The sequence below is a fragment of the Mustelus asterias genome, chromosome 11, assembly GCF_964213995.1.
Source record: "Mustelus asterias chromosome 11, sMusAst1.hap1.1, whole genome shotgun sequence".
NCBI lineage: Eukaryota > Metazoa > Chordata > Chondrichthyes > Carcharhiniformes > Triakidae > Mustelus > Mustelus asterias.
The window spans coordinates 44,640,877-44,658,963 of NC_135811.1; the positions used below are offsets into that span (position 1 = coordinate 44,640,877).

General features: G+C 43.1%; 1 protein-coding gene across 1 annotated transcript in view; it reads right to left on the minus strand.

Moving 5' to 3' along the window:
• The window catches only part of LOC144500237 (protein CC2D2B-like), a 190,400-nt gene that overhangs the window by 38,070 nt on the left and 134,243 nt on the right, over positions 1 to 18,087 (minus strand). Inside the window, exons 23-28 of the mRNA XM_078222914.1 lie at positions 16,407 to 16,516; positions 14,975 to 15,071; positions 8,663 to 8,836; positions 4,272 to 4,367; positions 3,994 to 4,173; positions 3,480 to 3,680 (exon numbers count right to left, since the gene is read on the minus strand). Of these exons, the coding sequence (XP_078079040.1) occupies positions 3,480 to 3,680; positions 3,994 to 4,173; positions 4,272 to 4,367; positions 8,663 to 8,836; positions 14,975 to 15,071; positions 16,407 to 16,516 (858 nt within the window). The remainder of the gene's footprint in view (positions 1 to 3,479; positions 3,681 to 3,993; positions 4,174 to 4,271; positions 4,368 to 8,662; positions 8,837 to 14,974; positions 15,072 to 16,406; positions 16,517 to 18,087) is intronic.

Genomic DNA, 18,087 nt, shown 5'->3' on the forward strand with positions numbered 1-18,087 from the left:
TCCATATTGCACAGGAGGTTCATCAAGGGTGTCTGTAGTGATTGTGGTATTTATCTCTTTAAGAATGCACAGCAGAGGATGATCTCCTGAAACCGACGGTGAGTGATCACCCAGAGGGCGAAGCCCTCCCTCAGTTAAGATGTTTCTGGTCGCCATGTAGTCAACATGTAAAGGCATGCTCCAGGTAAGCGTGGACTGCAACCGCTTGTACACAGTTCTAGTTATCAATAAACATCGTTGGTTTCTAACAAAGTCTGAAGCCTCTTGAAGACATCTGAAGTGCACCACACATTTACAGTGTCATCGTCAGCAGCATACAAATGCATGACAAGCAACGGATGGATTAACTTGCAGGGCCAACAGCTGTACAATTTTGCCATAGGTTGAAGACAGTAAGACTGAGCAAGAACTGGGATCACATTTTTGGAAGGCTTTCCACAGGTGCAGGGCACCACAGATTGCCTGCATAAGGCAACGGGAAATACACCCAACCAGCCAGGAACATTTATAAACTGCAAAGTTTTCCATTCCATCAATGTTCAGCTTGTTTGCAACCAGAAAAAAAGATTCATGTGGGTCTGTGATTCCCTGGGAGAATCCAAGATGCCTTCATACTGCAGCAGTGAAAATTTCCCGAAGATTTTCTATCTGGAACCCAGCTTGACGGCTCTGCGACATTCTCCCACAGATGCTTAAGCTGGAGTCCTCCATACTCTCTGCTAATGTGGTCAGTGTGTCTGGTAGGCCAACTGTTGTATCTGCAGTATTTCTTTGTGCTGAATCAGCATCTAGGAGAGACTAGAATCCAAACGCACAGCCTCAGAGTAAAGAGACAAGTAAAAAGTAGTCAGAGTAAAGAGACAAGTAAAAAGTAGAGTGGGTTGACCAGCACGTGGACAGCAGCGTTTCAAGAAGGCAGCTCACCACCACCTTCTCGAGGGCAACTAGGGATCGGCAATAAATTCTGGCCAGCCCAGCAACACCCATGTCCCATGAATGAATTTGTTTTTAAAATCTGATGGATTTAATGTAAATAGTGAATGGGGAATCAGACACATTGGCTGTATTTTACGCTCCTCCAATGCTGTGTTGGAAGACAGTGGGGCTTGTAAAATGCGCACATGGCCTGCCAGCCACCTATACCCACCCTGCCCCAGACCTGTCTCCAATTTTACGGCAGACAATAGAGACTTTGGGAGGCCTGCCCGCCCTTGGGCCTACTAGGTCCCTTGAATGGCCAATAAATGCAATTTTACCTGCGGCAAGGGGAGGCCCACACAAAGCAGGTAGCCTGACAGATTTTATTGTGCGGGTTGCTGTTGGGCAGTGGGACTTCCTTTGGGAGATCCCTATTGGATGCACAACCCCCCAAAGTCATTCTGCCCATCCGATAACCCTCACCCATGGTCTTTCAAAGCCATTCCCCTCCACCCCATCATCTCCCTTGCTGGGGCCTGCCAACCTGGTCCCGATGATAACCCAGACATATCTGAATCTGACTTATATTTGCTTCTTTTCTTTGGGGATTACATGTTTTCCAGCCAATGGCCATAGCTTGAACCTGGTGCTGCTGGGACTATAGAACCATCAGCAGGTCAAACCAGCAATTTTCCATGGCAGGTCTTCTTCCCCAGATGGGGGCAGAGGACCTGTTCTGCCAAACCTTAAATGGCTTCAGGGTGGCCATCTTTTTCGTGGACAAGCCCCCAACTGACTTTTCAGTCTGGGGAACAGGGAACACAGTCTCCCATAAAATTCAGCCCATGGATAATGTTAGGGTGCCAGATCAGAAACTTCAAGGTATATTATGACTCTGTCCATGTTAATCAGCCTAATCAAAAACTCACATGATTCTGCATACCTAGTCTAAAATCCCCGGAGAAACTAAATAAACAAAAGGTCCATCAACTCTACAAAGTAACACAATGCGAGCTAAAATCAATTATCCTGCATTCTCAGCACTTGAGCTGCATGGTTTCCCAGACAAATCAACTCTTGTAACAAAACACTTTTAAAGCAGTCCCACCTTGCACATAAAATATTTCAAAATAGTACAGTATCATCACAGTAAGGAAGGTGAGGGGCATACTTTCAAGGATTATCCTAATTTCAAAACTTCAGAATTTGTGATGACAGTGGCTGAAGTGATTGATATCATATGAGACAAGATGAAGATTGCCTTTGCTGGCAGTGGTAGAGGGAGAAAATGGGATGAGTATGCCAAGGGAATGAGGGTGAGAGGAGGTGCATTAATTTGGTATGATTTGTCCTTTTGATGGTGATGTGGGGCTCAAGTATTATGTGAATGGATTTGATTGACAAAACAAAATGAGTGGAAATACAGTGCAGGATCTTGGTGAATACTGTCTCTGCTCGCCTTTTCTGATTTAGACAGATCATTAAACTGCTTGTGGTACTGAATCCATGAATTCTAATTAACAATCGTACAGCTGACCTCTTCTGCCACCTCAAGACAATCCTTCTTAAAGGTGACAGTATACTTTTTCTTCCTCCAGCCTGCCAAAATCAGCTCCAGCCTATGCCTTGCTGCCTGTAGTGACATGTTTAAAGATATATCAGAAAATTGTGGGGAAGCCTTTCTCTTCTCATGCTCAGGATACATGTCCCTGGGTCTTTAACAATTTAACTGTGCAAAACTCCTCCTTCTCATTTCTGAAATGAACCTTTAAATAATTAATTGGAAAATGTATTATGCATTATTGCATCACTGTCCATTTCTAAGTATTGGAGACATGAAAACTAAAAGTAAATTGCTAATGAGACATTCCCATTGAAATTGGGCATTCCTACCTGTGCTAGGATGCTCTGTATTGATACCTCCATTCCTTCCCATTGCTTCACTGACATCGAGTCAGAGTCTGAAGTAGAGGACAAAATTTGTTCCAATTTCTCACATCCAGGAATGCCAATTCACTCATTTTTTACTTTATCCTCTGAGGATAATCATTGATTGGTCTTAAAACAAAACATCTGTAATCTGCAAGTGAAATTGTGCTCACATTTCCACAGGCATGAGGTCAATTTCTTCCTCTGCCACTTGTGGCGAGGAATATGTTAATGAATCTTCAGGAACATCATGTGAGTGTGTAGTATAAAGCTGACCTCACCCAATAAAATAAGGTCAGGTTTTCAATGTTTACTGCTAGCATTGTTGATGAGATACCAGGAGCATGGGTGTGGGAGGTGTGGGGCAATATTTCAGGGGATGGCAGCCAATCAAGACCTGCCTGGAGAACACAAGTAGGATTTTACAAATGATCAAGAGAGTTCCTCAAAACACAGGGAAAGGTAGTGCGAGGTCAAGGGTAGCAGAGGATTAGGTTAGCAAGGATGATGGCGTTCAGTAGAATATCTTTCTGAAATGGGATCTCCTGTTCTACACTACTAAGTATTATTGACCTCATTATGTTTTGTTAAGTTTCTTTATGATTTCTACAAATAATTAAAATGTGACATACAAAGGTTGCCTCTGGATTATCAGGAAATGTATCAAGCAATTCTTGTGGTGGATGAAGTGGTCTGATATATCTTGTAACAATCCCAACTCTGCAATCAGTATCAATAACACTGACAATGATTCTTCGCTTTGGATAAAGAGTACGAATCTCCTTTTGAAATGCATATGCCTTATGTAACATCTCTTCATCTTCTATTGTTTCCAACTAAAAAACGTTAGAAAAGATAATAATATTATAGATCATTTAGTGCATTATTATTTTGATATGTAATAAGACAGAAATGAGAAAATATCCTCTTTTTAATGGCATTACTAACCTTCCAGAGAGGTGGCTGTTTATCGTCCTAAAGCAAGAGAACGTGTTTAGAAAAATGACGTAATTGCAAAGTTCCATTGTTAAAGTAAACACAGAAAACTCCCCAGTCAATTCAACAATTTGCATTTACCACAAAATTATTAAAGTACTATTTAATGGACTCATTTTTTTTAGACTCAATTGAAAATTAATTTGAAATAAATTGAGGACTTACGCTATCTGAACAAGAAACCTGAGGATCCAGGGTCATAAAGATTGTTAAAAGTGAGCTTTCAGCAAGTCCAAATTCATAAAATTGCTCACAAGAGCCTGTGTCTATTTTCTTCCAAGTGTATCCTAGTAGCATTGGTGGGCTTTCAATTCTGAAAGTACCACTGATCTAGCCATAACATAAACATAAATAAGCAACACTTTCAAAGATAGAATTTTTAGGCAAGTGCTACTTTATAATCATTCAATTGTAACCAATACTGATACCTTTGATTGTTCGAGCACTGTATTAAATGGAATAGCAATGGATCCCAGCCAATGCTTGACATTTGGCTTAAGGTTGCAAGTTTCTAAGCAGTCAATCTGTGAGTTAAGATAGTAATTCAATTACTTGTTTGTTTATTGTATGAAAATCAGAACAGGCCAGAAATTCCAGATAACACAAAATCTAGATAATCGTTTTCAAGTGTAATATTATTAACTTATTTATGGCAAAAATTTTAATGGAATGGAATTGATAAAGTGAGTTGACTAAAAAGGAATTGACATGTATTTATTCTACATGCGATTCGTTCTTCTATTTAAAATCATTTTATTTTCAAAAGCTTTTTTTCCCAATTCCAGACTAGCCACATTTTTGCTGGCCCTGATTTTGCCTTGGAATTAATGGCAAAAGAAATATCAGCAGAATACTATCATTACTCCACTGAAACTGATAGCAACTTCAGAAGTCTGCACATACACAGAATAATGCAGAAATCCAGAAACTGCAGTCAATGATTCTAAGCTACTCCAGGGACTGCACTGCTGAAGTCTCTCCAGTCTGCAATCACTATTGCAATCATGGATGAGACTGTTTTTTAATGTAATGAAGATTGCCAGAACTCCAGGATTGGCCTGGAGTCTCCAAGAATTAAAGATGAATCCCCAAGACACAGCTCCGTGAGATCGTGGAGAAAAATCATAGGGAACTTAAAAAATAGATTTTTTGTCATTTTCTTTGAACATTTCTCTTTACCAGATATAAAAATGGTGGTTGGGGGGGCGGAGGGGGAGAGAAAGAGTTCTGCTTGACTGACAGACATGGATCATCCATTTGGTTAATGAGTCTTTTCACTTTCCAATTGGTGGAAAAAGCCAGGGCGTCACGAGGATAGATATGTTGGCCAACGAATAGCTCAAGCACGAGGATAAGTTGTGACAAAACTTCTAGGAATACATTTAATCGCAGTTGGCAAACATAAATATAATGCTTTTTAAACTAGTACAAAAGATTCTGGAAAGTTAATTTACACTGAATGAAATTTGTGCTTAAAATTCAAAAACACACCTTTATAAGGCTTTAAAACAATAAAATCTTCCAAGGTACTTCAAACGCACATGATATAGCTGTGGTGAACCATTGTTGGTTACCACCAGGAGTGCTGAGCCATGGTTTGGCCAGCACTATGAGTCTGTAGATATGTTACTGTTGGGGTTAGGGTTGGGCTGTTCTACCTGGTAATATAGTCCTATGGTACACTCCAGTTGGCTCCGCCTTCCGGGAGAGGTATAAAGGTCACTGCTCTGCCTGGTGACCCTTTAGTCTGGGATTGTATATTGTATATAGTAGCTCCGTTATTGTTGGTAATAAAAGCCTTTATTTCCCGGGTACATCCAGCCTCCCGTGTGATTTATCGCGCATCAATAGCCAAATTTGATACCGAGTCATATGGCTAATAGCAGGACAGGTGGCAAAAAGCTTAGCCAAAAAGGTAGGTTTTAAGCTGCGTCGTAAAGGAGTAAAGAGAGATGGAGACATTTAGGCAGAGAATTCCAGAGTTTGGGGTCTCGGCAGCTAAAGTCACATCCACCAATGGTGTAGCAATTAAAATCAGAGATGTCCAACAGGCCAGAATTAGAAGAATATATCTCGGAGAGTTGATGATTACAGAGATAGGAAGGGGTGAAGACATGGATGAATTTGAAAACATGGATGAGCATTTTAAAATTGAGACACTGCTTAACTACAAGCCTGTGTCGGTCAGTAAACATAGAGCTGTTGGATGAACACGACTTGGTTCAAGTGCATGAGTAGCAGAGTTCTAGATGGCCTCAAGCTTAATAAGGGTAGAATGTGAGAGGCCAGACAGGATTGCATTGGAGTAGTCAAGTGTAGGAATTATTGAGGATTTCAACGATGTCATGACTTTAATGAGGGCCCATGATGTGGACCTCTTAGAATACGAGCTTCCAGATTAAGGCAGTAATGGCTTATCCAATCAGGGAGCCCTACATGTGTACATAATGTGGAGTGTCAGGGTTGCTGGCACTCCAGATTTATACTCTGTCGGAAGAAATACCTGTCTGAGCATTACTTATTTTGTAAATAAATCTAAATTTGGTGAAGTGACACTGGTCTTGGAGGAGTTATTTCAGTGGTGACGAGATAAAGCATGACCATGAAGGAACTTGCTCGCAACAGTTGACCTAAGTTGGGATCAGCCATTCTTATGCATCATGCCTTTGTTTGGAAGACCAGACTCATTCAACCATGCCGTTGAGGACTGGGCCCAATATGTGGAACGCATGCGTCACTTTTTCAGGCAAACGACACTATAGCAGACATAAAACTATGGGTAATTCTCCTGGTTGTCAGTGGCACTTTAGCATTTGGAGATTAACATTCCCTGAGGCATCGGATACTAAAACCTTTCAAGAATTGACTGAACTAGTTAGAGAATACTATGACCCCAAGCCACCTCTAATTCTGAGATGTTATCGATTTTACTCGACAATCATAGAGCCAGGAGAATCGGTTAGGGTTTTCCTAACTAGGCTAAGATGACTGGCAAAAGCATGTGAATTTGGTTTAACCCTTAACGAGATGCTTAGAGACTTTCTGGTATGCAGGATTAATAACATAACAATTCAAAAATACCTATTAGCTGAAGCTCAACTGGATTTTAAACAGGTGCTACAGCAGGCCTTATCATTGGAAAATGCTGCAAGTGGAATATTTGAGTTGCAAGGTATCCTAAGTGAAGTGAACACCCTACGCCAGTTCAACTGAGTTAGTGGACCACCACGTGAGCACAGGCAATCACACAGCCTCATTCAAAGTATCCAGATAAACGTAAAGCCCACAGTACAGCATCAAAGCAAAACCAAGCTTTGACCAAACAGTTACAAGTCCCTTCAGAATCCCACCCAGCAATGCAATGCAATTGTTCCAGATATGCAGAGTCGAAACAGCAAAGCAAGCCTTCAAGACGTAGATTGAGAAAAACAACACATAGGTCAGTATCCAGGAGAGTGCACTCCCTGGAAGATCTACTTACACCTTATTTAGAACAATTAAGCTGCATCGTGATGTCCAAATCAGACTCAATTAAGATAACAGTATGGTTAAATGAATATGCGGTATTAATGGAGGTCAATACAGGTGCAGCCATATTGGTGATCAGAGAAACAGTGTTTCATAAAATTCATTCCGAACTCCAATCTTTAAGTTTAACCAAGACCTCAACAAGACTGAGAACATATATAGAGGAACCATATTGTGCATAAAACATCTGTTCCTGTCTCCTATGAAAGGTAACTGATTCAGTTACCAATGATTGTAATGGAGGTCCCAGGGCCAAGACTAATGAGGTGAAATTGGTTGCGAGAGATCCACCTGGATTGGCTCAACATTTTTCAATTAGAGAATGGCCGCCTTAGTGCAGTCCTGTTTAAATATCCTGAAGTTAAAAGAACAAAACCTTACATGTTGTTCAGGAAGCAATTTTGTGATTTTGCAAAGCCTGCCCAGTACCATTTGCCTTACAGGAAAAAGTTGAAACTGAAATCCGGACACCGGAGCATGAAGGCATGATCAAGCTAGTCAATTTGTGGAATGGGCAGCATCACTCATACCAATTCTGAAGTCAGATGGATCAGTCCACCTTTGCGGGGATTTTAAACAGACAATAAACAAGTTCTCACAGCTGGATGTATATCCGATTCCTCGGATCAAGGACTTATATGCAAAGTTGGTTGGAGGACTCTCGTTTTCAAAACTTGAGATGAGCCACACATACTTGCAAATTACAGCTGGACAAGAACTCCCAGAGATATTCAACAATTAATAAACATAAAGGCCTTTTCCAATACACAAGATTGCCATTTGGGGTATTGTCAGCCTGCAGCAATTTTCCAGCCATCAATGGAAAACATCTTACAAAGCCTACCTCAAGTGGTTATTTATCTAGATGATGTTTTCATAACAGGAAAAATGAATACGGAACATCTAGAGAACATAGAGGAAGTCTTGAGTTGATTTTCCAAGACAGGTGTTCGTCTAAGAAGGGAAAAATGTGTATTCCAGGTCTCCCAAGTGACCTATCTGGACTAAGTAGACAGGTCTAGTCTTCACCAGTTGGAAGACAAGGCAATAAAAGGCCCCTGGCTTCCACGTCCATCCAGGAACTAAGGTCATTTCTGGGGTTGGTAACCTATTATGGAAAATTTATACCCAACCTTGCCTCTATCCTAGCCCCACTACACCAACTACTTAAAAAAGACCAATCTTGGGAGTGGACTTCCAGGCCATCTTTGACTTTCAGCAAAGTAAAACAACAGTTTTCCTTGTCAAATGTTCTGGCACATGACGATCCCAGGAATGAACTACTGCTGACCTGCGATGTGTCCCCGTATGGAATTGGGGCGGTTTGGCACATAGGTGGCCAAACAGTGATGAATGCCCAATTGTGTATGTGCTTTGGACCTTGGCTATCAGGGCTTGCAAATACGGCCACGTTGAAAAAGAAGGATCGGCAGTGATATTCGGAGTTAAAAAATTCTACCAGTACCTATTTATGGGCAAAGATTTGTCATTATCATGGACCACAAGCCACCACTAGAACTGCTAAAGGAAGACAAAGAGATGCCACCAATAGCATTGGCCCGAACCCAGTGATGGGCTTTGTGACTGGCCACTTATAATTATCGATTGGAACACTATTCAGGAGGCCGAGTAGCCATTGAGCCGACTACCATTAGCAGACATCCAACTGGTGGTAGCTCCAATGGAAGAGACGGTGATGATGATTTTTTTTGGAAACACTCCCAGTGATAACAAAGAATATTCAGCTATGGACGCGAAAAGACCCAATCCTTGTGAAATTAAAGCAGCTGACAGGAGAAACAAAAAGACCATTACAACCAGAACTTCATCTATACTGAAGCCGGAGCGAACAGCTGACCAAGGAGGCCAAACTCCTACAGGGCCCCAGAGTTGTCATCCTGAACCAAGGGCATTGGCCCATCCTGGCCAAACTTCACCATGGCCACCCAGGAGTGACAAAAATAAAAATGCTCGCAAGGAGCTATGTCTGGATGCAGACTTAGCTGCGTGCGTGGGTCAGTGTCAGCAATACCAACAAGGGCAGAAGCGAGCACCAGCAGCTCCTCTGCACCCTTGGGAATGGCCAGGAAGGCCAAGGATGTAGCTAAATGTTGAATAGACTGCTGGTCTATTCATAAGGTCATTGTTCCTGGTAATGCTAGATGCCCACTCAAAATGGATGAACATACACACGGTGAATTTGTCGACAGTAGAAAAGGATGACAGTAGAAAAACTTTGCGCCTCTTTCTTGATACACAGGATCCTGGAGGTGCCGATTTCTGACAATGGACTGTCTTTCACTAGCCAAGAATTTCATAGAATCCCTATTGTGCTGAAGGAAGCCATTTGGCCCATCAAGCCTACACCGACAACAATCCAACTCAAGCCCTCTCCCCCTAACCCCAAGTATTTACCCTACTAATCCCCCTGATACTAAGGGCCGAAATTTACCATCAAGCTGCGCCGTTTTCAGGCGCGAAAACTTGGTAAAGTCGGGCGTGAGGCGAGTGGCACGATCTGCGCCCACCTCCGCGCCCATTCCCCCTTTACCACCATTGGGACCGCGATGTCAATTTAAATGCATTTGCATGCATTTAAATTGACTTAATGGGCTGCACGCCCAAACTTAAAGGGGGCATTTCCCCCTTTACCACCGCTTTCGCCCCACCAGATTTGGTGCGAAACAGACATGGTCCGCAAAGGTCGGATTCGGGCGCTCCAGCTTCTGAGGAGGTAAGTTCTGAGTTTCTGGCAGCTCTCTGACTCAGATCAGTGGGAGGTGGGGGTCAGATGGCTCTCTGGTGGGTGGAGGGAGGGAGGCAGGTCAGACGGCTCTCTGGTTGGGGGGAGGGAGATGGGGGCAGAGGGGTCAGCTGCCAGTCTGCGTGTGATCGGTGGGGGGGAAGGGGGGGCAGGGGGCTGCGATCTGTCTGGGCAGTGGGGAGATAAGGGGAACAGTAATGTTGTGGGTGGGCAATGTCTGTGGGGGCCAGGGGGGAGTCATTATCCAGCCCGGGAGCAATGTGGCAGGGAAGCATTTGTCTTTTTTTTAAACTGTGTATGCGGATTCAGAATCGCTGCTATTTCTTCAGGCAGAGCACGTATGGGGGCACCTGAGAACGGGTCTAAAAGTCGGATCTGAAATACTCCCAGTTTCAAGTCCGCTCAGCACTTAGAATTAAAATGGTAAAATAGGGCCCTAAAGAAACAATCCACAGCCTCCTTGGACATTAAGTTGTTCATATTCCATTTCAATATTTTAACTACAAGACAACACCCCCATGCAACGACCAGTATAGCCCCAGGTGAGTGGGCACAACAACACGGTCCAGGGGAGATACGTAAACGCAGGCGATAGGGTGTGATTGAAAAATCATGGCAATGGCCCCACATGGTTAAAAGGTACGGTCGAGTCGAAACAGGACCAGTTTCCAATAAAGTCCATGTGGCAGATGTCATCTTATGGAAACACCTCGATCATCTAAAAGCCGTGAAACATCAGGCCGTGCCGCAACAGTCAATATAAAGCACATCGGTAACTCGGGAAAGAATTCCAGAACCCTCCAACTACTGCTCTCCATCTCTGCCTATGGTAAACTGAGTCAAAATGGACACGGCAGCCTTGGCTGCCTCAATCCCCTTGCCGCCCGATAAAGAGAGTGGCCTCAGGCTGCAACACTCACGTTGGAAGAGGCAAGTTCCAGTCCATTACACTCTGCCCACTTCCAACACTGAGCAGGAGGAACCAGACCCAGCATTGAAATGCCGAAAAGGCTTGCAAGGCAGTCAACCCACCTCAGACCTAGAGGGGGAGGGGTGTAATGAGTTCAACAAGGTCCATGAGTTGAACATGCTGGAATATGAGCTCCTCCCTAATAGAGCTACTTTAGCAGCTCAGTGGGCTGGGAAACTCAAGTGGAGGCCATGTAGCGGGCTCCCCGCTGGGTGTCACACCCTCATTGGAGGAAAAGGGGGGCCATGGAGGCCCACAGAAGGTCAGGGATAAGGAGCTGCTTCCTGGACATTGCCATCTTGGCAGTTCCAGCCTGGCCCCTGGTACTGTGCGAGGGGCAAAGTGAGAATGCCCACCGGGCAGGGCCAGAGGGACGGGGCCTCTGTTGGGAAGTGGGGGGGGGGGTCCCGTTGCCACTCTGCACTTGGGCTTGGTGACAGAAGGAGGGAGGGAGGCCAGTGATTGGGGCTGGCTATTGGGGTGGGGAAGTCAGCTTGCTGGGCGGGGTCAGTACTGTGGGGCAAGGGGGTGGTCGGGGCTGCCAGTGTGGTGGGGAGGGTGGATCAGGTGTTCACAACTGCGGGGGGTGGGAGGGGGTGGAGATCGAGGCAGGCTGGCGGGGGCACGGGGGTGGGGGGGGGTCAGTGATTGGGAGGCCGGCAGGGCTACTGTGCACGCGCCAATCTCTGCTCTGACAGATTGCCGCATATGCAGTGGCCCTTTCAGCGCTATGCTGCCAGCCTCTCCAGTGGGAATAGGTCCTGCCCCTGATTTTTCACGAGATTCCCGTAAGTGCACTCTGTGACACAGAGTGTGAGAGATTCATTTTGAAAATATCGCTGAAAAAAACCAGCGGGATTTATTCCAGTTTTTACACAAATTTGGCACTTCAAATTTTGATGGGAGAATCCCACCCATAATGTGGAGTGTCCGGGTCACCTGGCACTCGGGGTGAATACTCTGTACCGGGAAGTACCTGCCTGAGTATTGCAAAACATTGTAAATAAATCAGTTCTGGTGAAGGGACTCCAGCCCCTCAGAAGTTATTCCACATTGCATTCTGTAATAAACTATGTTCCTCTCCAGTCGGGCTTTGTGAGTCATTACATTGGCAATATGGAACAAGAAATGTTTCTGATAGCCTTGCCTTTCAATGAACCCGATAAGACAGTATCAGGGAAATATTGAAAATGCCGTGTTTGGGAAACTGGAAACTTAGGCTGCGGTGTGGAAGATTGCCCCCTGTATGCCAAAAGAATCAGATGTTCCGGGCAAATGGAATAGAAGGGAACAACTGTCAAAAAGTCATCCTTCCAACCGCTTGTGGGACCCCGACTTTCAGCATCATTAAAATTTTAACCAACCCGGCTGCCCGAGATGCAAAATCTTTTGACAAATTGGTAGATATTGTATTGGACCACTATGACCTAAACCATCCATTATATATTGCAATGCTACAGATTAAACACGGCAAATAGACTCCCTGGGGAACCAGTCACTGAATTCTTGGTGGGATTACGGAAATAAAGGGATTGTTTAGTGTGTGGAATTAATAATATTGTGACCCAAAGGAAGCTACTGACTGAACCAACTCTGGACCTCAAAGGAGCCATAGAACTGGCCATTTCCCATGAAAATGTGGAAAAAGGGGCCCACGATCTTCAGGGGTCCATAGACGGTATCTTCCTCAGTGGTGACCACCATACCACAGAACAGGGGGCAGAAGACGGTGACTCTACCACACCAGTGCCACCCAAAAGTTTTATGGGGCCCTCTAGAGGACATCCTCCAAGAGCACCTCAGGCAACAGGGCGTGGAAGGCAGCAGGCTGCCTGCACCTCTGATGTGCTTTCTGGGAACACACCTGGATGTGGTGAAAGGTACACAGCTGAAGTTATGTACAGGTAATTGGGGGGTATTGTCACTTGTTAAATTTGGAAATGTTACTGAATTAAATATTATTGTTGTTCACCATCTTAACGCCTCACAATATTTAACCCTCTTCCTAGTGCTATGGTGTTTCTTCCCATTGGGACAAAAGTTTCTCAGCAGTCCTCAATGTCACCAGTAGGTTAGGCTCTCTCAGTGCGGATGTTTTATTTGTGGGGATAGGACTCAGATATAATTCAGTGAATCCTAGATTCTCCCCCCTAATGCCCCTCTAGAGCAAAGAAATGTAGTGCAGAACCTCACTCAGACATGAGCTGGGGAGTCAGCGTGCTGGCAGCAGACAGACAGGAGTCAGTCATAAGCAGTAGCTGAGGAGCATCATAGAGCATTCCTCACTGAGAATTGTCATCACTCTCCTGCATTGACCAGGTAGCAGGCACTCAAGGACTCTCCAGCCCCAGCGCCCTGGTGTTCAGTATCTCAGTCAACTTCATTCCCAGGTTGCAGAGGGGTCATGACGTCTTTGGGGGGGGGGGGGGATTATGACGTCCTTGGGGGGGGTCACACTGTCGGACAGCAAGGTAGTCCTCCTCGATGAAGCAGGAGGCAATGAGGGCATCTCTAGCCCTTCTGCCCATGCACACCCACCTCCCTGGCCTTCTGCCTCTGGATCCTCAGTGGACTCTTCCTCAATGCCCTCCTGCATGTCCTCTTTGTCTAAGGACCGCACAGCTTTTCAGCGTCATCCTCCGGAAGGTTATCGGCCCCTACAGAACCAGGTTGTGTCGGGCACAGCAGACCACCACAATGTCGGAGACCCTCTGTATTGGAGGGCCCCACCAGACCTATCAAGGCAGCAGAATCATATCTTTAAAAGGCCGCTGTACCGCTTAATGACAGATCAGGTGGCATTGTGAGCCTCATTGTACCTTCTCCTCACTGTGGTCTGTGGCCCCTGCACTAGCGTCATCAGCCATGACCTGAGGGGATATTCTTTATCCCTGACAAGCTATCCCTTCAGCATGGGGTGTCCCACAAAGATTCCAGGGATCTGCTGAGAATATAGCATACTCCCTGGAAAATAGACACACGTGCATGAAACGCACCTGGATAGATAATGGAAAGCCAAGTCTGGCGAGTAAATGAAAAGATAGCGATTAGATGTCCAATATTCTTATTTTATTTGGTACTACACTTTGTATTACTTCTATAATTCAATGAGCTTGTGAGGTGTCATTAGGTTTAGTTAATTGATGTGATATTTCGGTAAAGAAGACAAAATAGTATAAAATCATTGTAGTTGGCATAAAGACTGGGAAAATGTAATGCTGGAAGTTATTAAAATAAATTACCAATTATTTCCTTATTTTCTGATCTGGAATTTTAGATGACTGAAAACAAGGTTTCAAAGTGGCAAAAATAGTTCCCTCTCCAAAATCCCACCCATGAAATGTGCTCCAGCATAACACTGATATCTCACCAAAAATAGCACAGATTTCAATTTCTATGCTTCTATTTATAAACCCTAGAACTCCCATATATCTTATATAGTTTTATTAATTTGTCTTCACAATTTTAAAGTTTTGTTTTAACATGTTAATTCTTTTTACATCTACCAAAATGTATCACCTCACATTGCTGTGCACAAAATTTTCTCTCACCAATCTACTAACCTTATGAAAAAGTTATCTACAGTCTTCACAGTTAACCACACTGCCTATTCTTTTTTCAGCTAATTTTAATATTCTGGCCTTTATAACTGATCTATCTTTTATTTATATTGAGAAATGTAAGGACCAACAATGATCCACAGGGAACATTTATATGCTTTCAGACCATAAAATGTTTAGAACCCACCAGTTCTACTTCCACTCCTGGAGATCAGCCAGAAATGAAGTTATTTTAAATAAATTAAAATACAAGAACAATTAATAATAAGGCAATGCAGTCAACATATTATTTAAATTGTATTGAATTACCTCTGGGCTAGAAACATTTATGTTATCATATACATTAATTAATATTTTGTCTTTCATTTTGCATAAGGCCGAACTGTTGTAATCTCCATTAGGTGATCTATAATCAAAGAAATATGGTTAAATGTTTTCAAAGGAATTAGACTTAATTAAAGAGCTATATAATTTCTTGCAAATACATGATGATTAAAATTACAGTAGCTGCATATTCCATTTTTTAAAAGGTCTTTGTGTCACTGGGCGGCACGGTGGCACAGTGGTTAGCACTGCTGCCTCACAGCGCCAGGGACCCGTGTTCAATTCCTGGCTTGGGTCACTGTCTGTGCAGAGTCTGCACGTTCTCCCCATGTTTGTGTGGGTTTCCTCTGGGTGCTCCGGTTTCCTCCCACAGTCCAAAGATGTGCGGGTTATGTTGATTGGCCATGCTAAATTGACCCTAATTTTGGCAGGATTAGCACGGTAGATATGTGGGGTTATGGGGATAGGGTGGGATTGTTGTCAGTGCAGGCTCAACAGGCCAAATGGCCTCCTTCTGTAGGGATAAGATCTATGATTCTAAGATCTATGATCTAGGGCGGCACAGTGGCTAGCACTGCTGCCTCACAGCGCCAGATACCCAGGTTCAATTCCTGGCTTGGGTCACTGTCTGTGCAGAGTCTGCACGTTCTCCCCATGTTTGTGTGGGTTTCCTCTGGGTGCTCCGGTTTCCTCCCACAGTCAGAAAGACGTGCTGGTTCGGTGCATTGGCCATGCTAAAGTCTCCCTCAGTGTACCCGAACAGGTGCCGGAGTGTGGCAACTGGAGGATTTTTACAGTAACTTCATTGCCGTGTTAATGTAAGCCTACTTGTGACACTAATAAATAAACTTTAAACTTTTAACATTTATTCTTTCATTTCACACTTCCTTTGGGAAAAGCATCAAGTAGTTATCCTATTTGTGACATCTCTGTTTGGTACTTAGTAACCAACTTCTAGGAGATATACTAGGGGGGTCTTAGCCATTTTCTCCACTGATTTTATTATGAGACAGCACTTCAAATCGCACTCATAGCAATATTTAAAACAAAGTTGTGTAGTCCTTGTTTTTTAAAGATAAATACAACACAATCTAAGTTTGATGATATATATCACATTACAACATGAATTTGTAAAATCAACAGGGTAAAATAATTTATAACCTCATGGCAAAGTCTCTGCTTATTTGAAAATGACTTTGATGTTTATCATGCTACGGGTTACAAATGTTCAATTTATAATTGCAATTACATTTCATTAGGTCATCCCTTTTCAGATTAAAAACTAATGATAGATGCAACTTTATTATGAATGATTGGAGTAGAATTTCAAAAGGATATGAAAAAATATATGCCATTTAAAGGTTACTATTTATAAGTCACCTTAAGTGTACAGAATAAACTATTTTAAGCAAATTACTTGAATTCTATTTCAAGTTTTTCATTCCAACATGGCTGGGTTCCATCAGCAATGCTTGTCTGATACATGGTTTGCTGGAAGGTAACTTCTACAAAAGGTTGTACTTGAACCTATGCAAGATAAAAATATAATTTATTTATTATTAGATACTTTCACCATTCTCTCCAAACGTAAGTGCACTGATATTTTCCCAATCATAGTTTTGCAAAGTTAGTTATATCTTTTGGTGAATGGAAACTTCATCCAAACAACAACTCATATACAGTGCCTTTAATGTAATAAAATATTCCAAGGTACTTCACAAGAGAAAATATGTCAGAGGATCCGAAGTTTGGTCATTTTAAAGAAAACAAACAAATGAGAGAGATAGAGACATGTGGGGCAAGTATGCCAGAGTTTGGGCCTAGACAAATGAAGATATAATGGTGGAACAATTAAAATCATGGATGCATAAGATGCCATAACTAGAGTAGTACAGTTATCTCAAAGGCTTATAGGGCTGAAGGAGATTACAAAGACAACAGGGTGGGGAGGGGGCGGGGATGGAAGAGTGGTGTAAGACCATGAAGGGATTTAAAAACAAGTGAGAATTTTAAAATCATGATGTCGTTTGACAAGGAGCCAATGTAGGTCAGCGAGGATATGGGTAAAAGGCGAATTGAACATGCTGCGAGTTACAACACAGGCAGCAGAGTTTTGGATGACCTCAAGTTTACAGAAAGTGAAATGTGGGAGACCAGTCAGGAGTGTGTTGGAATGGTCAAGTCTAGATGTAAGAAATGCATGGATGAAGATTTCAGCAGCAGATGAGCTGGGACGGGGCAAAATTAGGGGATGTTATAGAGTTGGAAATAGATGGCCTAGGCAAAATGTAATACCAAGGTTGTGAAAAGATTGGCTTAAATCAGATGATTGCCAGGGAGAGGAATGGAGTAGGTAGCTAGAGAACAAAGTTTGGTGCGGGGTCTGATAACAATGGCTTCAGTCTTCCCAATATTAATTTGGAAGAAATTTCTGCTCAAGTATTGGATGACATATTAGAAGTCTGATAATGTAGCAACAGTGGAGTCATCAAAAGATGTCGTCGACAAGGGCAGCAAACACTTTTAAAACAATGAAATTCTGAACATAAGGATTACCAAGAAATTCTCATTATATATCAGGCACAGAACAAGATTGTGAACAAAAACACTCTTATTTGATAGCATGTGAGAGGATTTTTGGGAGCCAGTAATATAGCAATAGTATTCAAGACTTGTGCTCAGAACTAGCTGTAACCTTAGTGCGAGTGGAGGACCCTGGACAAGCTGCTAACAGCACCTGGAGGTGAGGGCAAGAGGAGGACCCTGGGATGAGCTGCTAATAGCATCTACAGCAGGAGAGGAGAACCTTGAAACAGGCCACCAAAGAAGCTGGTAGAGTAGGTGAGTAAAATAAAAATACAATAGAAAATGCAAGGAAGGGGTGATTTCTCAAGGCATCCAAGAGTGACATAACAGAGGAAACATAAGACTGGGACTGGGAGTCAGCGCAAGAGGAACTGAGCAGCCTTGGTTAGTAGGACCGGATGAGTATTTTTACTGTGCAGTGTTTAAAGTAAAATTTGGTCTTTAGTTTAGATTAAGTAGTATTTAAATTATAAGAAGGTAAGGTAAGGAGCTTAACCAGAGGAAGTAAACAT